We start from the raw sequence: 21,340 nt of genomic DNA on the forward strand, positions 1-21,340 counted from the left end.
GGAAGGTATCAGTCCCAGAAATTGACCCTGTGTGAAAATTTGGACCATAGTTGTGATAGTACGCATTATGACCTTCTGAATGTACAGCTTTTGAACGTCAAGTGCTCCAGTTGATCCGCTCCACTCTGCTGCAGCCACCTAATGCCTAATTCTAATGAGCTGCACAGTAGAGTGACAATCGGAGCCCTCCTATTTGCGGGATGTTGATGGCAAGGGTCGAGGAGGTTGAACGGCATCATTTCTGCTGATTGTTTTGAAATTTTGTTCAAGAACTCATTGTTTTACATTAAAAGAGTACCTAATGTCAGTCTGACACATGTATGTGTTCGATTATGCCTGAAAGTCAAAATGAATAAATCAAAGCAACTGAAGAATTATTATGAGATGGAGTTAATGATTTTCAATTTACTGTTTAGTCATTCCAATAACACTGAAAAATAGTGAAACTCCTGCAGATTTACTTCAGTTTAACATTGCGAGCTGTTCCAACCAAAGAAAATAACACACAACAGTAAAGTTAACAATTAAACAGTGCTATGCTACTTCTTTAATGACAAACTAATTAATTTCACTAATTTGCACTGCATTTGTGAATTGCAACATAAAAGTGTTCAAAGCAACGAGGTCTCTGGCAACAACTACACATTACAAACCATGTACTTTGACACCATGAACAAACCATTATTGCGTGTTTGCTCATCAACCTTATGAACATGAACATCTGACTCACTCTGCTATACAGTATTTTGCATTCATGCCTTAGGCAGCTCCAATGGGGACAAATGAGTGACAAGCAGCTGGTGCATGCAGAGTTTAAAATCCATATTTGCAGAAGGTCATAACTGGGTACTTTCAAAAGTATGGCCCAAATTTTCATGTGAGATCAACTGCTGGGGCTGATATCTTACAAATGTGCTATTTTGTCCTTAAAATATGAGGTCGAGTTGGCAATGTTTCCTCGTAAGTTCATGTAATGAATGGCTGACTAGAAAAAGAGTCAAATCACAGCAATGATATTGTAAGTGTACAAAATCAGCCCAGAATTAATACTGAAGAGCGAAAAGCGTATAAGAAGTGTAATGATGCTGTCCAAAGGCTTCAAGAGATAACAGGCAAATGGCTGTATATGACTGTGAGCACATATTTAAGTGCAGAACTCCATCAGAGCATAAGAGCATTGTACTCCCTGCTTGCGCTGTCTGGGGAGCCATGAAGGGCTGTCATCACTTACTAACCTCAATATCTCAGACTCAACAGTGTTACTGTTGTACGTACTAACCTCAATATCTCAGACTCAACGGTGTTACTGTTGCTCAGCAGAGAATCCAAATCACAGTTGGATACAAGATAAACTAAACTAAACAGTGCAATATTAATGTGTTCCTACTTTGCACAGGTTGTGGTGTCAAGAGATGTGTTACTAACTGCATAGGTCACTGCAAAATAAGAATACAACTGCTCTCACCAATAATAATGCAAGGCAGGTGTAACATGTTTGGGACCATACACTAAAAACAATGTACTTCTAGCTACGAAGCAAACCAGCTGTATTTATTAAAATTATGAAACAGGAGAAAACATTTCTACATGGTTTGTTCATTTATTTATTCATCACTACTGTAAATCCCACCATGAAGATGAATCTTCACTGATATAGAACAGCTGAGGTCTACATAAACAGACAGATGCACCCTTCAATTAATTCTGTGTGATTTGTTCATGTAACAGTAAAGTGCTACGCTGAATTAACATAATACAATGACTCTATTATGAATCAGGCTGCTACTTCCTCATGTATGTACCAAATAGCTATTTTTCATCTAATACTGCCTACTTAGCGTTTACACGAGTTCTTAGACAATCATCAAGGTATGTAAGTCACCTATGTGTTGTAAGACTAGAAGTATATTTACAATTAACATAATTTCTTGTAATTTTGATATCAGGTATTTTCAGACTTTGAATCTAAGTGAATCAGATATTTTGCAGAAGTGGCCAATAAGAGATGTTTTTATTTTGTACTTGCAGTGATTCTCATTTCTTTTAGCTAATTAAAGACATTTACACCTAAATACAGAATTCAAATCTCAGCACCAGGTAAAGAGGTAAAATCTACATGAAAATTAATTTTGTGCTTTATATTGTGGTACTGTTGCTGTAAGATATAATAGGTGTGAACAGCAGATATTAGTGAACCTTCTGTTTGCATGCAAATGCACACATGAAAGCATTATATAATTTAAGATAAATGTATGTCAAACTTTTCTTATTAAGAATATAATAGAGGGATACATTCCACGTGGGAAAAATATGTCTAAAAACAAAGATGTTGTGACTTACCAAATGAAAGTGCTGGCAGGTCGATAGACACACAAACAAACACAAACATACACACAAAATTCAAGCTTTCGCAATCAACCGTTGCTTCATCAGGAAAGAGGGAAGGAGAGGGAATCCCGGGAGCGGAAAGACTTACCTTAGGGGGAAAAAAGGACAGGTATACACTCGCACACACACACATATCCATCCGCACATACACAGACACAAGCAGACATTTCATCTTTGTTTTTAGACATATTTTTCTTATTAAGAGATTTTTGTGTTTGAGAATAATTCCGAATTATAATTTTTATCTGACTAACATTTGTATACATTTATGGGAAAAAAGTATACAATGCTGTAGATGTATTTATATGAAACTGAACTGAAACAGCTATCTTGTTCTCTATTTTTAAAGTTTTCTTTTGGTTACATTTTTAAGTTGTATTCTGCGAGCATGTTTCATACTTCATACAATTTGAAGGTGCTCCTAAATACTATTTCTAAAGCCATAGCAACACAAAATTGTTCTTTTATTTAGATCTTAGAGTGAAATTACTAATCAGCGATTTCAAGGAGTGGTAGGTTTTTCCCGTGAAGAAACTGCTATAGGCATCTGTTTATATATTTTAAATGAGTAGGAAAGGAACTGAGTCCATTAGTTTGTGTTGCAACTTAAACAAACATTTTATCCACCCACAATACAAATATTTCAGTTGCACTCTGGACGAGTAAGAACTGTTCTGGTATTTTTGTGATGTTAAAATACATATTTCTAGTACTGAACAACACCTGTGTAGAGGATGGCAGTTCCAGACTGCCTTGAGACTGGACGCAGTGCCAATCGAGAAGCTCATTGGTGGGAGGGTCTTGAGCTGGCTCCTAAACAAACCAGACAGGGACTGCTGTCCAAGATATGGGACCCTCAGCAGCTGGAAAAGAAAGAAACAGGTAGGACAATTATTTTTCTTGAATAAATAAATAAATTGAAGAATACATCAGTATGTCACTTTACAGTCAGATGTGTGAAGTGAACAAAAGTAAACAAACATTTCATTTTTTTAATGAGACTTCTTTAAAACTGATTTGAGATCTACAAAGCAATCAGAGTTACTTTTCCACAAATTCATTACACAAATAAGCAGTTTTCAATTTGGCAGCAAAAACAGATAAACTATAACACTGTTCTTTTGAATATTTGTTACCTCTCAATGGAACATTATGCACCAATTCTTAACATGTGCTTGGTTTATTTTAACTACCACTGATACTCATGCATTAACTATTAATCTCAATTAACTTAGAACGGATAGAACATGTGGGGAGCAATGACTTTGGATAATGATTAAATATGTAAATCTTCTTCTTTTCTTTTTTGTAATAGTAAGAATAAAACAAGCATATTCAGTTACATGTGTCTTACTAAATAATTACTGTATGTAGTATGGAAGAATACCATAAGTTGGTAACCCACGGAATACAAAGTAACACAGAAACCACAGGTAATGTACAAAGTCAAACAGTGAATTCGCGTCATGTCTTCAAATGGGTTCAAATGGAAAGACATTTCTACAAGAAGATCTGCAAAAGGAAATTAGTGATCTCCAAACTCAAACTGAAACACTCAATTATATTAAGTTGAAACTTCCTGGCAGATTAAAACTGTGTGCTGGACCAAGACTTGAACTCAGGACCTTTTCCTTTCGTGGACAAGTGCTCTGGAAACATCCCCCAGGCTGTGGCTAAGCCATATCTCTGCAATATCCTTTCTTTCAGGAGTGCTAGTTCTGCAAGGTTCGCAGGAGAGCTTCTGTAAAGTTTGGAAGGTAGGGACGAGATACTGGCGGAATTAAAGCTGTGAGGATGGGGCGTAAGTCGTGCTTGGGTAGCTCAGTCGGTAGAGCACTTGCCCGCGAAGGGCAAAGGTCCCGAGTTCGAGTCTCGGTCCGGCACACAGTTTTAATCTGCCAGGAAGTTTCATATCAGCGCACGCTCCGCTATAGAGTGAAAAATTTCATTCTATATTAAGTTATTCCCACAAACGACAAGACAGACTACAAATATGATAAACAATTTGCCCACCAAAGCCAGTGTAGTTCCCATACTGTGAGTAGAAGTACAAATTCTGAAATTCTTACCAGAGGAAACAGAACTGTGGTTTGCACTGTTAGACATGCCATTCAGGCAAAAGATGTTATTAGTGATATTGTGGCAGTTAACATCTTAGATGCCCAAGCAGTCACAGTGGTTTCAGACATTATACTTAAACCACCCTTACAACAGTAATATCTCCACTTGAGGGACACCTTTTTCAGCCAAATGTGTAAATCAGTAAACCAACACATGCAACAAGTATTCCTGTTCAAACATGTCAGTGATACGACACTGTCAGAAATATGGCATCACCTAAGAAAGATCATCAAGGAAGATGTAAGGGTATCAACATATATTTATAGCTGTTGACAGATACTCCCAGGTGAAGGCAGCCAATCAGTGGCATTTTAGTGGAAACAACACCAATAATATTTTTAACAACTTGAATTTCCCATTTCAGCTGTCTAGCTCACATCACTATGGATCGAGAGTGGAAATTTGAGCCAGCCTTGCTGCCATTGGTCTTACTGGGCCCCTGCACTGCTTTCAAACCAACACTGAGCATGAATAATGGGAACGGGTATTGGGAGACACCGAGCAAGGTGATGCAGTGCTTAGCACACTGGACTCGCATTGGTTCAAACCTGCATCCAGCCATCCTGATTTAAGTTTTCTGCAATTTCCCTATGTCACTTCAGACAAATGCCAGGATGGTTTGTTTGAAAGGGCATGGCAGTTTTCCTTCCCCATACTTCCCTAATCTGAGCTTCTGTTCTGTCTCTAATGATGCTGTTGTCAATGGGATTTTAGACAATACGCTCCTCATCCTCCATGGAGGGATATTACTTCTGCTGTCAGAGTTTTTTCAGCACAATAGCCGCCAGTTGAACCATAACTGCTATTTTTGCTGCAACAATTCAAGTTCCAAATCTCTAAACTATGCCCTTCACCAGCATCCCACTATAGAAACCAGAAAGATTTCATCCAGAAGGACCTTAAAATAGACTTGCATGTAATGCTAAGGACTGCTACAGAGTGCCCATTGTTACTCATTTGCTCACACCAGACACCCTTGCAAAATGGCAGGAAACCTGGGGCACCACATCAGTGACTTCAAACCAGCCTGTAAGGTAACAGGGGATAATATGGAACTCTTTCAAGTAATTTAAAATTTAAAGTACAGCAGCAGAGATAATATGCTGGGCAAAATAGACCAGAAAATACTTGTTTTGTGTTTTGATGGACGTTGTAGTTCCGTTGGATGGTGTTTTGGTTTTCTTTTAATTGCAACGAATTATATAAGTGTGGTGATAATTTGTAAAATTATATAATGTATTTAGATTTAAGTATTTAAATATTATAAAATACTGTAAACGAATTGTGGCCATGTTTAGCAATTATTTTGACTACTGTGGTGTCATGTGACCCGACTCAGGACTGTGGATGTGAGCGGGAAAATCGAGGTCTTTTGGTGGTTGGCCGTTGTGGTGGCGAGTTGGGAGCGGCAAAGTTCCGGGAGTGCAAGCATGGACGCCAGGGTATGCGATGGAACAAAGTGAAAGTGTGTGGGTGTGAGACAAACAGTGTACGAATTGCACCGATTATTATTTGTGAACTTAAAAATGCATGGCCACAACGTTAAAGTGTTTCTTTTGAATAAATAAGTTTCAATCTGAACGTGTATAGTTCAATTCACTGCTCTTCAAAAGCCAGCCAATATCAGACTCAATAATAGGGGCGATAATGCAACCGTTTACTACCAACCCCCTTTACAGATGACCCACGTGACAAAATAGGTAGTAAACGAGCCCGAGTTCTGTTGCAATTGGGGGCTCGTCCGGGATAGGACTTTCTTCCATATTCCATAGTATTTCGGAATCGAATGTCCTTCTGATGTTAGGCTTTTGAACAGTCAGTGTGGGGGCTCTGAGCTAAATCGGTGCATTAGCAGTACCGGAGTGTTTGTGCTGGACAAGATACGCGCTGCCCCGTGGTTACGCCGATATAAGGCCACCACGATTGTGAAGCAGTCAGTTACACAGTCTGATGAGTCGACCACGTGTTTGCCGCGGGTAAAACAGTCGTCCGTGCCGCGATACGTGCTGCCGCGAGAAGAAACCGTCGTCCGTGCCACGTCCATGTGTTGCTACGGGTAAAGCAGTCGAAGCTGTATCCACGTGCTGCCGACGATCAACGCCGTCGCCCGTGCCACTGACCAACACGACTACATGCTGCCAGGGGCCTACGCAACGTGTTCTCGCTCCTGATTGAGTTTGCTGTGTGTCCACGCTGCCGATTAAGATTCATTGCATAGCTGTGCTGCGGAGCTCACTGCAGACGTCGCGTCACACGAGGATTTAAAAGATAAGTACAGCCAGCAGCTACATTGCAAAATTATGTCCTTTTCATTAGCCATGGCCGATGAGACGCGTGAATCTCAAAGTGAAGGCGAATCAGTGGATGTTAGGAGTACCTGTAGTAGCCCTAGCATGCCAAAAGAAATAGGCTGGATACCAGGAAGTGACCTCAGCACATTTTTTGTAAAACTTACTAGTAAATTAGGAGAAATAGACTCGAAAATAGGGAATATAAAAACTGCAATAGTTGGAGAAATGGATTCGAAAATAGGGGATATGGAATTAAGGCTTAGTGATAAAATAAAGACAGTGAGTGAAAAATTTGATCAGCTAGATCTCAAATTCACTCAAATTACAGATAAAGTTGAAAACACAGTTAAAATTGGTGAGGGAATTATCGAGAGAGTTGATGAGGTTGAAAGAGGCCTAGTAGCCAAGGTGGACACTGTGCAAAGTAATCTTGTGGGGCAGATTCAGGTACAGGAACAGAAATGCACATTATTTCAAAGACAAACGGAGGCAGACATTGAATCCATTAAGATAGGAGTGTTGGATTGCCATAAGGGAATTACTGACAATAAGAAGGAATTAGAAGGGGAAATAAATGTCTTGAGGGAAACAGTTAATACTGTGGCAGCAGGGAATGGAAATTTATTGTTGGGATATCCTCTGGGGCATGGATTTCAGTCAAAACCTTTTAATGGGGAGAATAAATACCATGCAGTTGACTTTCTAGCTGTGTGTAAGGATAACTTTGTGACAGGGATGAGTGAGCAGGCAAAACTGAAATATGTTAAGAGGCAGTTGGAAGGGGGAGCTCAAACATGGGCAAACCAAAATGATGATAAATTTTGTGATTTTAAAACCTTCGAAAACCTGTTCTTGAACAAATACTGGGGTCAAGCAAAACAATTTAGATTGCAAAACGATTTTTTGAATGGATCCAGTTACAAGAGTGGAAAGGAAAGTATGAGAGAGTTATGTGTTAGAGAACTGAATAAATCAAATCATCTGGATAGGCCACTGGGCATATTAACAAAAATATCTACACTAAAGAGAAGATTACCAGAGCATTTGCAATGGGATTTGATTCACAGTGCAACAGATTCAGTGGAAGAATTTCTTAATTTTGTGGGTAATATGGACAGGGCATTGTGTTACAGACCTAAATACATGGAACATAGGGAGGTACGAAGCTTGACATGCATGTCTGTTAAAAAAAAAATTATTGGGGGCTATGTATACATGTATTTATAATTGGAGTATTATTTGTGTTACTGTGTAAGTTGTGTTGCGATGCCATTGTTGGTGGTCAACAAACTTCATTATACTGTATGTATTTGCAATAAGGGAATCTGTTGTCCAATGGATTTGCACAACTGGTGTGGGTGTGATAGAAGCCTTGTTGAAAGTCATATGGGAACTGAAACCTACTGTACATATAATCTATTTCTGTATAAATGTGTGGAGAATATAGGAGGGAGGAAATCTGCAAATAGTTTGTTTAAAAAAAAAAAAAAAAAAAAAGTTGAGATTTTATTAAAATTTCTAATGTATCTGTGGCACCGGGAGTTGATACTGGTGCGTGGGGGTAGGATTGTTGCTGGGACAGTCATGTAGGGCAGTCACTAAATATACAAATTGTAGAGGCATATGGGAAATAATTAACTTGCTTATTATAAGATGTTCATGAGGGAAGTGAGGGAAAGAACACTAATGGCTAAGTGGATGCTTGTAAAAGTTTATGACCTTGGTGAGTTTGTTTGCCATTTATGATTGAATCTAGATAGCCATGGAAATGTCATGAAAGAATGGGTTTCAAGATATTGCCAAATATTATGTGAAAATTTATATAGGAATTCAAAAAAAAAAAAATTGAATGTATTTATGTACAGTGATATAGCTGTATGGATGCTTAAAAATAATAATAATAATAAGAATCTGCATCTGGGAATAAATTCTCTTGGTGCAGGGGTAGAAGTGTCGGAGCTCCTGATCTGGGAACATTTGAAGGGTGAAATAGAATATATTTAACTATGCCATGTTTTTGTTTGATTTATGTGCATGTTTGTCATTTGTACAAACCTCAATAAGAACTGATCAGTGACAACAGGATGTTCCAGGGAGGATTTGGATAGCCTGATTCCTGGGAAATGTGGGTCTGCATGTTTAGGCAAGTTTTATGAGGATTTGATTAAATTTTGATAGGATGGCTTGGCTAATGAGAGGAAGCACAGTGCTGTTGGCTGGCAAGTTTGGAAAGACTGTATTCCAATGCATAAACCTGTGAACAAAAGGATCTGGTTACAACAACTTTGTGCAACTTACAGAAACAACTGTGTAAAAAGTGGAAGTGTTAATGTGCAGTGAGTGTGCAACCTACATATAGACTAACATGGGCATTTATTTTGCCTGCCCAATCAGACTCAATAGGAGACTATCCAATTGTATATTTGAGTTGGATACATTGTTGGATTATGTATGTATGTTTTCTGATGACAGTACTTACACTGATTAACTCACCACTATAACACTGTTCTACATGTTTTGGTGCCATTATAGTTATAATTAAAATGTTTAATATGTAAAGTAATATGGGTTCACTCCATTTGGTGCTACTTCATGTTGCCGTTACTAAGGTAATGTCTCCATGAAGTGGGGGTATGTAAGGTAACAGGGGATAATATGGAACTCTTTCAAGTAATTTAAAATTTAAAGCACAGCAGCAGAGATAATATGCTGGGCAAAATAGACCAGAAAATACTTGTTTTGTGTTTTGATGGACGTTGTAGTTCCGTTGGATGGTGTTTTGGTTTTCTTTTAATTGCAACGAATTATATAAGTGTGGTGATAATTTGTAAAATTATATAATGTATTTAGATTTAAGTATTTAAATATTATAAAATACTGTAAACGAATTGTGGCCATGTTTAGCAATTATTTTGACTACTGTGGTGTCATGTGACCCGACTCAGGACTGTGGATGTGAGCGGGAAAATCGAGGTCTTTTGGTGGTTGGCCGTTGTGGTGGAGAGTTGGGAGCGGCAAAGTTCCGGGAGTGCAAGCATGGACGCCAGGGTATGCGATGGAACAAAGTGAAAGTGTGTGGGTGTGAGACAAACAGTGTACGAATTGCACCGATTATTATTTGTGAACTTAAAAATGCATGGCCACAACGTTAAAGTGTTTCTTTTGAATAAATAAGTTTCAATCTGAACGTGTATAGTTCAATTCACTGCTCTTCAAAAGCCAGCCAATATCAGACTCAATAATAGGGGCGATAATGCAACCATTTACTACCAACCCCCTTTACAGATGAGCCACGTGACAAAATAGGTAGTAAACGAGCCCGAGTTCTGTTGCAAGCCCAGCAGTTGGACTGGTCACTCAACCCCACTGTCACCCTCACTTAGCAAATTAGCCCTCAGAAAGTACCAGGCACTAAAGAAGTTTACACCACAGCAGGCTGAAGGGTGTGTTATAGATACCTGCACATAGGTCCACTCCATAAATGGAACAGGAAAACAAGGAAGTGACAGTGGAGCACAAAGTACCCTCTAGCACAAACTGTAAGCTGGCTTGTGGAGTATAGATGTAGATGTAGCACCGCATGGCAGCGTGGGCAGCATCAGCTTTTGATAATAATTAAATATGTGTATATTGTTCTTTGGTCTACTATCCTAATTTTACCATTTTCTGTTTGTTCTTTTTGACATTTCTTTGTTAACTTACTATTGTCAAGTTTTATTTTTGTAATTATAAGAATAAAATCATTTTATTCAGTGATATAGTGACATGTATATGCTGAATTATTACTGTGTGAATTATGGAGGAATCGTATAAACATTTATAACTGTAAATAAAATAGGATTTTCAATATTGTTGCAGTTACTGTACTGTGTATTAAGTCATCTGTATTCCCTTGCCACGTGACTCATAGCAACATAATCTATGTGGTATTGAACAATATTCCTGTGGTACTGGTTGTGATGCTTTTTTGTGCAATCTATTTTTTACTTTCTGAATGATTCCCTTACAGTATATATGTTGTTGTGGCAGTCTTCATTCTGAAGACTGATTTGATGTAGCTGTCCATGCTATTCTATACAGTGCAAGTCCCTTCATCTCTAAATAACTTCTGCATTAGAAACTGCTTACTGCATTCATCCTGTGGTCTCCCATTATATTATTACCCCCACATTGTCAACTCATGATTCCTTCATGCCTCAGGATGTGGCCTATCAATTGATCCCTTCTTGTAGTCAAATTGTGTCACAATTTTTTTTTCCTGCATTTGATTCAGTGCTTCCTCATTAGCTTTTGATCTACCCATTTCCCCTTCCACATTTCTCTTTCACATGAGCTGCACAATGTCATCAGCAAAACTCAAAGTATTTTATTTTTCCTGAACTTTTTGAAAATGCTAAAATTGAAAGCTAATACTCTCCAGTTATATCCACATCCCCTAGCCTTTACTTATCAGCAGATAAAAAGTTTTTGGTAAGATTGCTGCATAAAATTTGGATAAAATCCTAAGCTTTTAGTGACCATCACCATCAGGGGCTATGTCTGACTGCCATGAAACTGGTGAGGCTTCCACTTATATCTAAAGGATTCCATGTGATTGGCTGGATTACATCTTGATGACATCATGGAGATGGCACCTATTAAGGTGGCACCCTCTACGTCCATAGATTATGTTTGTGTACTCTATCCAGCACTGTTTGCAGTGCCTTCACTCACACTGGTTGGTAAACTATGAGAAATCTTCCTGTGTGCTATTTATTTATCAAGTGCGCACCTCCATGCATCACTAAGTGCATAATTTGTGTCTCTATTGAAGTTGTTATTATGGAGTTTAATTTCCACTGCTTCTCCCAACAGTTCAAAGCAGAGGCCACAATTCTCATATGTTCAAACATAATCTTGTGTTTATTTAACAGGCTGTGATCAGTCATTGGACTCACCAGATTCTTAAATGAGATGTGAGCTTCAGCAGTAAGCAGGCAGACAAGGGAGCTATTACAGACCTATTCCCTCTCTAATGAACCTGTGAAGGGTTTGAGGCTGAGAGTGAGCAACTATTTTATACAGGTTGCATGGTCTGCCTAAAATATCCAAAGATGGATTATCACTTAGGCCAATTGTGAATCCTACCTTACTTACTTACTTACTCCTCAGCTCCACAGCCCTTGACGGGCCTTGGTCTTCATCACAATATCCTGCCATTCTATCTGGTCCATGGCTTTCCATCTCCATCCTTGAACCTAGCTTTTTCATATCTTCTTCAATTCCATTTCTTTCTGGGATGTCCCTTTCATCTGCATCATCTGCCTCCAGCTATCAAAAATCTTCTTATATGTTCTATCTTCCTCCAACCTTACCATATGTCCTGCCCATTGCAGTGTTCTTATTTTAATGGTTGTGACAATGTCAGGTTCTTCAAAAAGTTGTTCTAATTCTGCATTCGTATGGATGTTTCAACCTTCTTGATCATTCATTGGGCTGTATATTTTATGCAGAACCTTTCTCTGCCAAATGCTAAGGATCCTTTCCTCATTTGCAGCCATGGTCCACATCTCAGCACCAAACATAGCAACTGGTCTTATAATTGTTTTGAAAATGAGGATTTTTGATTTTCATGATAGAAGTGAGCTCCTAAGTATGGATAGTGTGGCAAAGTAACATCTATTGCCTGTTGCTGTTCTAGCTTTCACCTTGCTGCTGATGTCATTTGTCTCTGTTATACTTGATCCATGGTACTTGAAGTCTCTCACCCTTTCAAACTCCTTTTGCTATCCTGTGGATTTGGTAGGTTTCACTGGTTGGTTATTGCCATATATTTGGTATTCTTGACATTGACTACCAGGCCAAGTTCCCTTGTACCTCTTTCCAGTTGTTGATAGGCATCAGCCAGCACAGCAGTGTTTCGTGCGAGTAATGCAACATCATCTGTGTAGGCTATGTACTGCAGTGAACAGTTAAAAATTGTTCCTCCTCTATTTAACTGTATCTGAATTATGACTTCTTCTAGGCAGAGGTTGAATAGCAGTGAGGAGGTACTGTCACCCTGTCTCAGACCCTTATTCACTTCCACTTCTCTGGAGATGTCGCCCTGTATTATTACTTTACAGTTGGTTTCACTGAGGGCCAACATAGTAAGTTTAATGAGCTTCTTAGGCATTCCAGCCTCTTCCATCACATTCCGCAATACCACTCTTGAGATACCATCATAGGCTTCTTTAAAATTGGTATAAAGCTGGTGTATGTTTATTTGATGTTCATAACATTTTTCAAGTAGTATGCGTAATGTGAATATTTGGTCAGTTGTTGACCTATTTCTTCTAGAGCCACTCTGATGATCTCCAATTCTCTCTTCCACATGGGGAGTAAGCCTCCTAGTTAGAACCTTGGAAAACACTTTATATGTAGTATTTAGCAGGAATATTCCTAGGTAATTCTGGCAGTTTAATTTATCTCCTTTGTTATGTAGGGCACATAATAGCCATTTTCCACTCCTTTGGCACGCTTTCCTCCTGCCAGACACTCAGTATTACTTTATGTATTGCTTTCCACAATGCTTCCCCACCATATTTGAGAAGTTCTGCCTGGATTTGATCTTCTCCAGGTGCCTTATTATTTTTTAAGGTCTTAATGGCTTGTATCACTTCCTCCAGTATAGGTTCTGGTGTTAAGACCTCTGGTCCATAAGAAGTTATTTCCACCATTTCTTCTTGTTCTACTCCTTCTACTTCTGGATTCAGCAACTCATGGAAGTATTCTGCCCATCTGTCAAGTATTTGATAACTCTCCCCATCCAATCCCCTTATTTATTTCTACACATATTTGTTCTGGCTTGAAACCCAGCCTTTCCTTTTTTTAATCTTTTCGTACATTTCACATACTTGCTTCTCTTCTGCTAGCTGTTCAATTTCTTCCAATTTTTTCTTTTCTAGTGCTCTTTTCTTCTTTCTGCAACACTGTTAGCTACACAGTGCTTCTCATTATATTCATTCAGATTTGCTCTAGTGCTTCTCTGAAATAATTCCATTTGTGCTATGTTACATTCCTCAATTCTACTCATACATTCTTCTTCAAACCAATCTGCATTCCTTTGAGCCCTTACGTATTCCAAAACCTCCCCAGTTGGCTCAAGGATTGCAGTCTCACATTATTTCCATGTTATTTCTATATGCTCATTTGATGAGTCGGTATCGTTCTTAATGCGCTCTTCTATTTTTGTCGGATATGCTCTCCGTATTTCTTCTAACTTCACTTTCCTAATGTCAAAACTCTTCTGTTTGTGGCCTTTCATTTTACTCAATAATGAGATCCTTTGCCTGTACTTAATCCTCGCTAGATGATGGTCTGAATGCAGTCAGCTCCATATTGGCTCCTAGAATCCATTATGTCTGATCTGTGCCTCTGATCAATCAATATATGGTCTAACTGATTTCTAGTTTGTCGATCTGGTAACATCCATTTCCTTGTGTGGAAAATATGTTATGCTGATAGTCATGTTTTTACTTATAGCAAAATCTACGACCCTAACTCCATTGTCATTTGATATTTCATGGAGGCTATGTCTTCCTATAGTTGGCTGATAAGCCTCTTCTTTTCCTATTTTTGCATTAAAGTTTCGTATTAGGATCTTAACATCCTGTTTAGGAGCCTGATCATTTGACTGCTCTATCATGCTATGAAACATTTCCTTCTGTTGTTCATCTGCTTCCTCTGTGGGTGCATGAACATTAATAACTTGTATGTTGAAAAATTTTCCCCTTAATCTTAATATTTACATCCGTTCATTGGTTCAAAGCACATTACAGCATGTGTCAGTCCTTTATTGACCACAAAACCTTTACCAAAGGTATTTGTCCCCCTGCCACTATAGAAGATAGTGGAATTTCCTGAGTCCATTATGTCACTTCCCTTCCACCTAATTTCCTGGAGAGCCAATAGTTTTATACCATAGTTATTTACTTGAATTAGCAGCTGCTGTAGGGCTCCTGCTTTGTATAGGCTCTGCACATTTTTTGTTCCTATGTACATATCTCTTATCCTTCTTTTGTTTGCATCAAAATATGTGTCTGGCTTATTCCTTTGTTAACATTCACAAGAAGTGATTTTTACAGGGGAAGATTGTTAATCTTCCGCCCAACCATTTGAGGGGTTGCACCTTACAGCATGCCAGGTAGCTGGTTCCATTTTCAGGGGAACATCCTTAGCCTTTGCAGATCCAGGCTCCTGTGTCTTCCTTCCAAGCCATTGGCCCCCATACCTGCAGGTTTTGGTCTGCCCCAGGTATTTTATTTCCCTGGTATCGTCCATATCTGGATAATGTTCCCCTATCCGCCACTTGGGGAAGTGCCCAATGGAGGACCAGTAACTCCTCATGGGATGAGTGCTATCTGCTCTCCCACATTCAGATCAGGTGGCAAAGTATTTATCTAAATTACTGGCACTTACAGTCAGCCACTCTGGGCGCCATATAAAGATTCTCACATTCCTGTGTATCTAATCAAGAAGATTATGATAGGCTCAAGTGAAATCATGATCAGTCTTCATGTGGGTCTCCCTGTTTACAAAAGTACCAATAGAAGAAACATTAAGACTATTGGGTGCAATCTCTCTCCTGAAATCTTAAAATTATTCTGAGCATCCCAAAGACTGAGTATTTTTTGTGCACTGGAAATTATATGAAATAAGTAACACAACCATCATGGGTTCACCAGCCATAGCTAATTTTTTCATGGAGGATTTTGAAGAATGAGCATTGAATAGTGGTACCTTCTGCCCATCCTGATTTTTCAGATATGCTGACAATATGGTTTTAATCTGCATGACAGAAATGAGCAGTTTGCATCGAAACAGAAGATTTATGGTGGAGACAGAGAAGGGACCCTGGTCAGGGATACCTGTGTTGTACCATATTTACTCGAATCTAAGCCACACTCGAATCTAAGCCACACTCGAATCTAAGCTGCACCTGAAAAATGAGACTAGAAATCAAGGAAAAAAATTTTCTGGAATCTAAGCCGCACCTGAAATTTGAGACTCGAAATTCATGGGGAGGGAAAAGTTTCAGGCCACACCTCCAAATCGAAACAAAGTTGGTCCATTGTAATATGAGACACAATCTAGGTCGAATAAATGATGATACAGCTACAGTAGTTTGGTTCGAGTCATAAGCTTAGCAGTTAAGCTTTACCAGGTAGCCAATGCTATGCGTCAGGCGCTCCGTCCGTATTTATACGGGTACCCTTCCTTTTTCATGTGCTTCGTCTGGTTTGAATTGATTGCTTACTTTTCTTTGATCTTTCTTGCTCCCTGCCGCCGTTGGATAAGCAGCTGCAGCAGCAAGTCGTATACTCCTAGCTCACTCATTTGTTACATAGTTTAATTCTTAATTTCTTTGCGTGTTTTTGGTACTTGCATTGTTTAATTCATAAATTTCGGGCGTATTATAGTATTTGAGAGTTGTAGCATCGCGTTTTAGTACCTGAATAGTGTAAATTCGCGTAGTCGTCTGTCTTTTTTTTTTGTTTTGAACAGCCAGTGTCGGTTGGTCAGTCAGTGTGCTCCCTGCTGCCATTGGATAAGCAGCTGCAGCAGCAAGTCGTATACTCCTAGCTCACGCATTTGTTACATAGTTTAATTCTTAATTTCTTTGTGTGTTTTTGGTATTTGCATTGTTTAATTAATAAATTTCGAGCGTATTATAGTATTTGATAGTTGTAGCATCGCGTTATAGTACCTGAATAGTGTAAAATAGCGTAGTCTCCTTCCGCCGCCGAGCAGTGTGTCAGCAGTGCGCAAGTAGCAGCATTACTGCATTTACTAGGCAATCTTGTATTTTAATAACCGTTTAAATTTTGTTTCGATTTGTTTGCGCTCTCTGTAGATTAGTTCAGACGTTCTTTGCACAACATCTTTTAGCATGGATAGGGACTGCAACTGCTGTGTTCGGATGCAGGCTGAGTTGGCATCCCTTCACTCCCAGCTTCAGGCAGTGTTGGCTTTGGTCACACAGCTTGAGGCTGTTGCCAATGGGCATCACTGTGGGGGTCCGTATGGGGGTTTGTCGGGGACGGCCAGCTCGTCCCACGCATGCCCCGATCGAACTACGACTGTGGTTGCCCGGGATACTGCTCGCATTGAGGCTGATACCTCACCTGTGGTAGAGTGGGAGGTCGTCTCAAGGTGTGGCAGGGGGCAAAAGACATTCCAGAGGGCTGAACGGAAAGCCTCTCCAGTTTGTCTGACGAACCAGTTTCAGGCTCTGTCTCAGGCTGATACTGATCTTCAGCCTGACATGGCTGCTTGTCCTGTTCCAGAGGTTGCCCCTCAGTCTGCAAGATCCGGGCAGTCGCAGAGGGTGGGCTTACTGGTAGTTGGGAGCTCCAACATCAGGCGTGTAATGGGGCCCCTTAGGGATATGGCAGCAAGAGAGGGGAAGAAAACCAATGTGCACTCCGTGTGCATACCGGGGGGAGTCATTCCAGATGTGGAAAGGGTCCTTCCGGATGCCATGAAGGGTACAGGGTGCACCCATCTGCAGGTGGTCGCTCATGTCGGCACCAATGATGTGTGTCGCTATGGATCGGAGGAAATCCTCTCTGGCTTCCGGCTGCTATCTGATTTGGTGAAGACTGCCAGTCTCGCTAGCGGGATGAAAGCAGAGCTCACCATCTGCAGCATCGTCGACAGGACTGACTGCGGACCTTTGGTACAGAGCCGAGTGGAGGGTCTGAATCAGAGGCTGAGACGGTTCTGCGACCGTGTGGGCTGCAGATTCCTCGACTTGCACCATAGGGTGGTGGGGTTTCGGGTTCCGCTGGATAGGTCAGGAGTCCACTACACGCAACAAGCGGCTACACGGGTAGCAGGGGTTGTGTGGTGTAGGCTGGGCAGTTTTTTAGGTTAGATGGCCTTGGGCAAGTACAGAAAGGGCAACAGCCTCAACGGGTGCGGGGCAAAGTCAGGACATGCGGGGACCAAGCAGCAGTTGGTATTGTAATTGTAAACTGTCGAAGCTGCATTGGTAAAGTACCGGAACTTCAAGCGCTGATAGAAAGCACCGAAGCTGAAATCGTTATAGGTACAGAAAGCTGGCTGAAGCCAGAGATAAATTCTGCCGAAATTTTTACAAAGGTACAGATGGTGTTTAGAAAGGATAGATTGCATGCAACCGGTGGTGGAGTGTTCGTCGCTGTTAGTAGTAGTTTATCCTGTAGTGAAGTAAAGTGGATAGTTCCTGTGAATTACTATGAGTGGAGGTTACACTCAACAACCGAGCTAGGTTAATAATTGGCTCCTTTTACCGACCTCCCGACTCAGCAGCATTAGTGGCAGAACAACTGAGAGAAAATTTGGAATACATTTCACATAAATTTTCTCAGCATGTTATAGTCTTAGGTGGAGATTTCAATTTACCAGATATAGACTGGGACACTCAGATGTTTAGGTCGGGTGGTAGGGACAGAGCATCGAGTGACATTATACTGAGTGCACTATCCGAAAATTACCTCGAGCAATTAAACAAAGAACCGACTCATGGAGATAACATCTTGGACCTACTGATAACAAACAGACCCAAACTTTTCGACTCTATATGTGCAGAACAGGGAATCAGTGATCATAAGGCCATTGCAGCATCCCTGAATATGGAAGTTAATAGGAATATAAAAAAAGGGAGGAAGGTTTATCTGTTTAGCAAGAGTAATAGAAGGCAGATTTCAGACTACCTAACAGATCAAAATGAAAATTTCTGTTCCGACACTGACAATGTTGAGTGTTTATGGAAAAAGTTCAAGGCAATCGTAAAATGCGTTTTAGACAGGTACGTGCCAAGTAAAACTGTGAGGGATGGGAAAAACCCACCGTGGTACAACAACAAAGTTAGGAAACTACTGCGAAAGCAAAGAGAGCTTCACTCCAAGTTTAAACGCAGCCAAAACCTCTCAGACAAACAGAAGCTAAACGATGTCAAAGTTAGCGTAAGGATGGCTATGCGTGAAGCGTTCAGTGAATTCGAAAGTAAAATTCTATGTACCGACTTGACAGAAAATCCTAGGAAGTTCTGGTCTTACGTTAAATCAGTAAGTGGCTCGAAACAGCATATCCAGACACTCCGAGATGATGAAGGCATTGAAACAGAGGATGACACACGTAAAGCTGAAATACTAAACACCTTTTTCCAAAGCTGTTTGACAGAGGAAGACCGCACTGCAGTTCCTTCTCTAAATCCTCGCACAAACGAAAAAATGGCTGACATCGAAATAAGTGTCCAAGGAATAGAAAAGCAACTGGAATCACTCAACAGAGGAAAGTCCACTGGACCTGACGGGATACCAATTCGATTCTACACAGAGTACGCGAAAGAACTTGCCCCCCTTCTAACAGCCATGTACCGCAAGTCTCTAGAGGAACGGAAGGTTCCAAATGATTGGAAAAGAGCACAGGTAGTCCCAGTCTTCAAGAAGGGTCATCAAGCAGATGCACAAAACTATAGACCTGTATCTCTGACGTCGATCTGTTGTAGAATTTTAGAACATGTTTTTTGCTCAAGTATCATGTCGTTTTTGGAAACCCAGAATCTACTATGTAGGAATCAACATGGATTCCGGAAAAAGCGATCGTGTGAGACCCAACTCGCTTTATTTGTTCATGAGACCCAGAAAATATTAGATACAGGCTCCCAGGTAGTTGCTATTTTTCTTGACTTCCGGAAGGCGTTCGATACAGTTCCGCACTGTCGCCTGATAAACAAAGTAATAGCCTACAGAATATCAGACCAGCTGTGTGGCTGGATTGAACAGTTTTTAGCAAACAGAACACAGCATGTTGTTATCAATGGAGAGATGTCTACAGACATTAAAGTAACCTCTGGCGTGCCACAGGGGAGTGTTATGGGACCATTGCTTTTCACAATATATATAAATGACCTAGTAGATAGTGTCGGAAGTTCCATGCGGCTTTTCGCGGATGATGCTGTAGTACACAGAGAAGTTGCAGCATTAGAAAATTGTAGCGAAATGCAGGAAGATCTGCAGCGGATAGGCACTTGGTGCAGGGAGTGGCAACTGACCCTTAACATAGACAAATGTAATGTATTGCGAATGCATAGAAAGAAGGATCCTTTATTGTATGATTATATGATAGCGGAACAAACACTGGTAGCAGTTACTTCTGTAAAATATCTGGGAGTATGCGTGCGGAACGATTTGAAGTGGAATGATCATATAAAATTAATTGTTGGTAAGGCGGGTACCAGGTTGAGATTCATTGGGAGAGTCGTTAGAAAATGTAGTCCATCAACAAAGGAGGTGGCTTACAAAACACTCGTTCGACCTATACTTGAGTATTGCTCATCAGTGTGGGATCCGTACCAGATCGGGTTGACGGAGGAGATAGAGAAGATCCAAAGAAGAGCGGCGCGTTTCGTCACAGGGTTATTTGGTAACCGTGATAGCGTTACAGAGATGTTTAACAAACTCAAGTGGCAGACTCTGCAAGGGAGGCGCTCTTCATCGCGGTGTAGTTTGCTCGCCAGGTTTCGAGAGGGTGCGTTTCTGGATGAGGTATCCAGAGGAGATCATGAATGTAAAATTAGAGAGATTCGAGTGCGCACAGATGCTTTCCGGCAGTCATTCTTCCATGGAGCCATACGCGACTGGAACAGGAAAGGGAGGTAATGACAGTGGCACGTAAAGTGCCCTCTGCCACACACCGTTGGGTGGCTTGCGGAGTATAAATGTAGATCTAGATGTAGATGTAGATCTGATAAGTGCCGTTCTCTTTGTTATAGGTGTTTACATCACACTAAGCTGAAAATGCATTACTGTACTGTGTCATGCATTGTTTGTCGCATTCTGATAATGAGTGTTTACGGCCTGTTGCCGCTCGCAGCATGGCTTGCTTTTGTGCATGCTACCGCCACTTACAATTTAAAAAATAAAAAAAGAGAGAGGAATTGTCTCATTAGCAAAACAATGGTAAGAGTGCTATTTGTTGTTACTTACACTGCTGCTTTCTTTGATAATGATCAACAAATAATAGGCTGTGTATGACAGAAGGTGTTCTGAATGAGAGTTTAGCGAAAAATTTTCTCCGTTTGAAAATCTTTGCAGACGCCTCTTTAGTGCATTATATTCTGCACAGAAATTAGTCATCTTAGATTTAAAAATCTAGTCAATTGGCGTGCTTCAATTCTGACTGTATCACTATTAGGCATAAGAATAATACGAATATAAACATGACATGATATGTATATTCTTCCGTGTTTGCTGTTGTCTCACTCTAGTTTCGTAGTTTATTAGGCGGACAGGATTTAAATGAGATAGCAGCAAACACGAAAGAATACATGGCAAAATGTTTATATTCATATTATTCTTATGGTGAAGAGGATGCTGCGTGTGATTCACAATTCATAAAAGTTCCTATTAGCAACCATCTCTTCTCACAGGTAGGAAAAAATTCAGATCGTAGAGTTGGCCATATTGACGAACATCCCAAACAGTCTTGCAAGTCAGATTTTCATAGTACATTGAAATGCTGCTACATTTGAA

At 40.2% G+C, this 21,340-nt stretch overlaps 1 protein-coding gene across 1 annotated transcript in view; it reads left to right on the forward strand.

Annotated features, from left to right (window-relative positions):
• The window catches only part of LOC126101310 (SANT and BTB domain regulator of class switch recombination), a 174,924-nt gene that overhangs the window by 91,548 nt on the left and 62,036 nt on the right, over window positions 1-21,340 (forward strand). The window contains exon 10 of the mRNA XM_049911986.1: window positions 3,158-3,270. Coding sequence (XP_049767943.1) covers window positions 3,158-3,270 — 113 coding nt within the window. The remainder of the gene's footprint in view (window positions 1-3,157; window positions 3,271-21,340) is intronic.

Source organism: Schistocerca cancellata, chromosome 9 (assembly GCF_023864275.1).
Source record: "Schistocerca cancellata isolate TAMUIC-IGC-003103 chromosome 9, iqSchCanc2.1, whole genome shotgun sequence".
Lineage (NCBI taxonomy): Eukaryota > Metazoa > Arthropoda > Insecta > Orthoptera > Acrididae > Schistocerca > Schistocerca cancellata.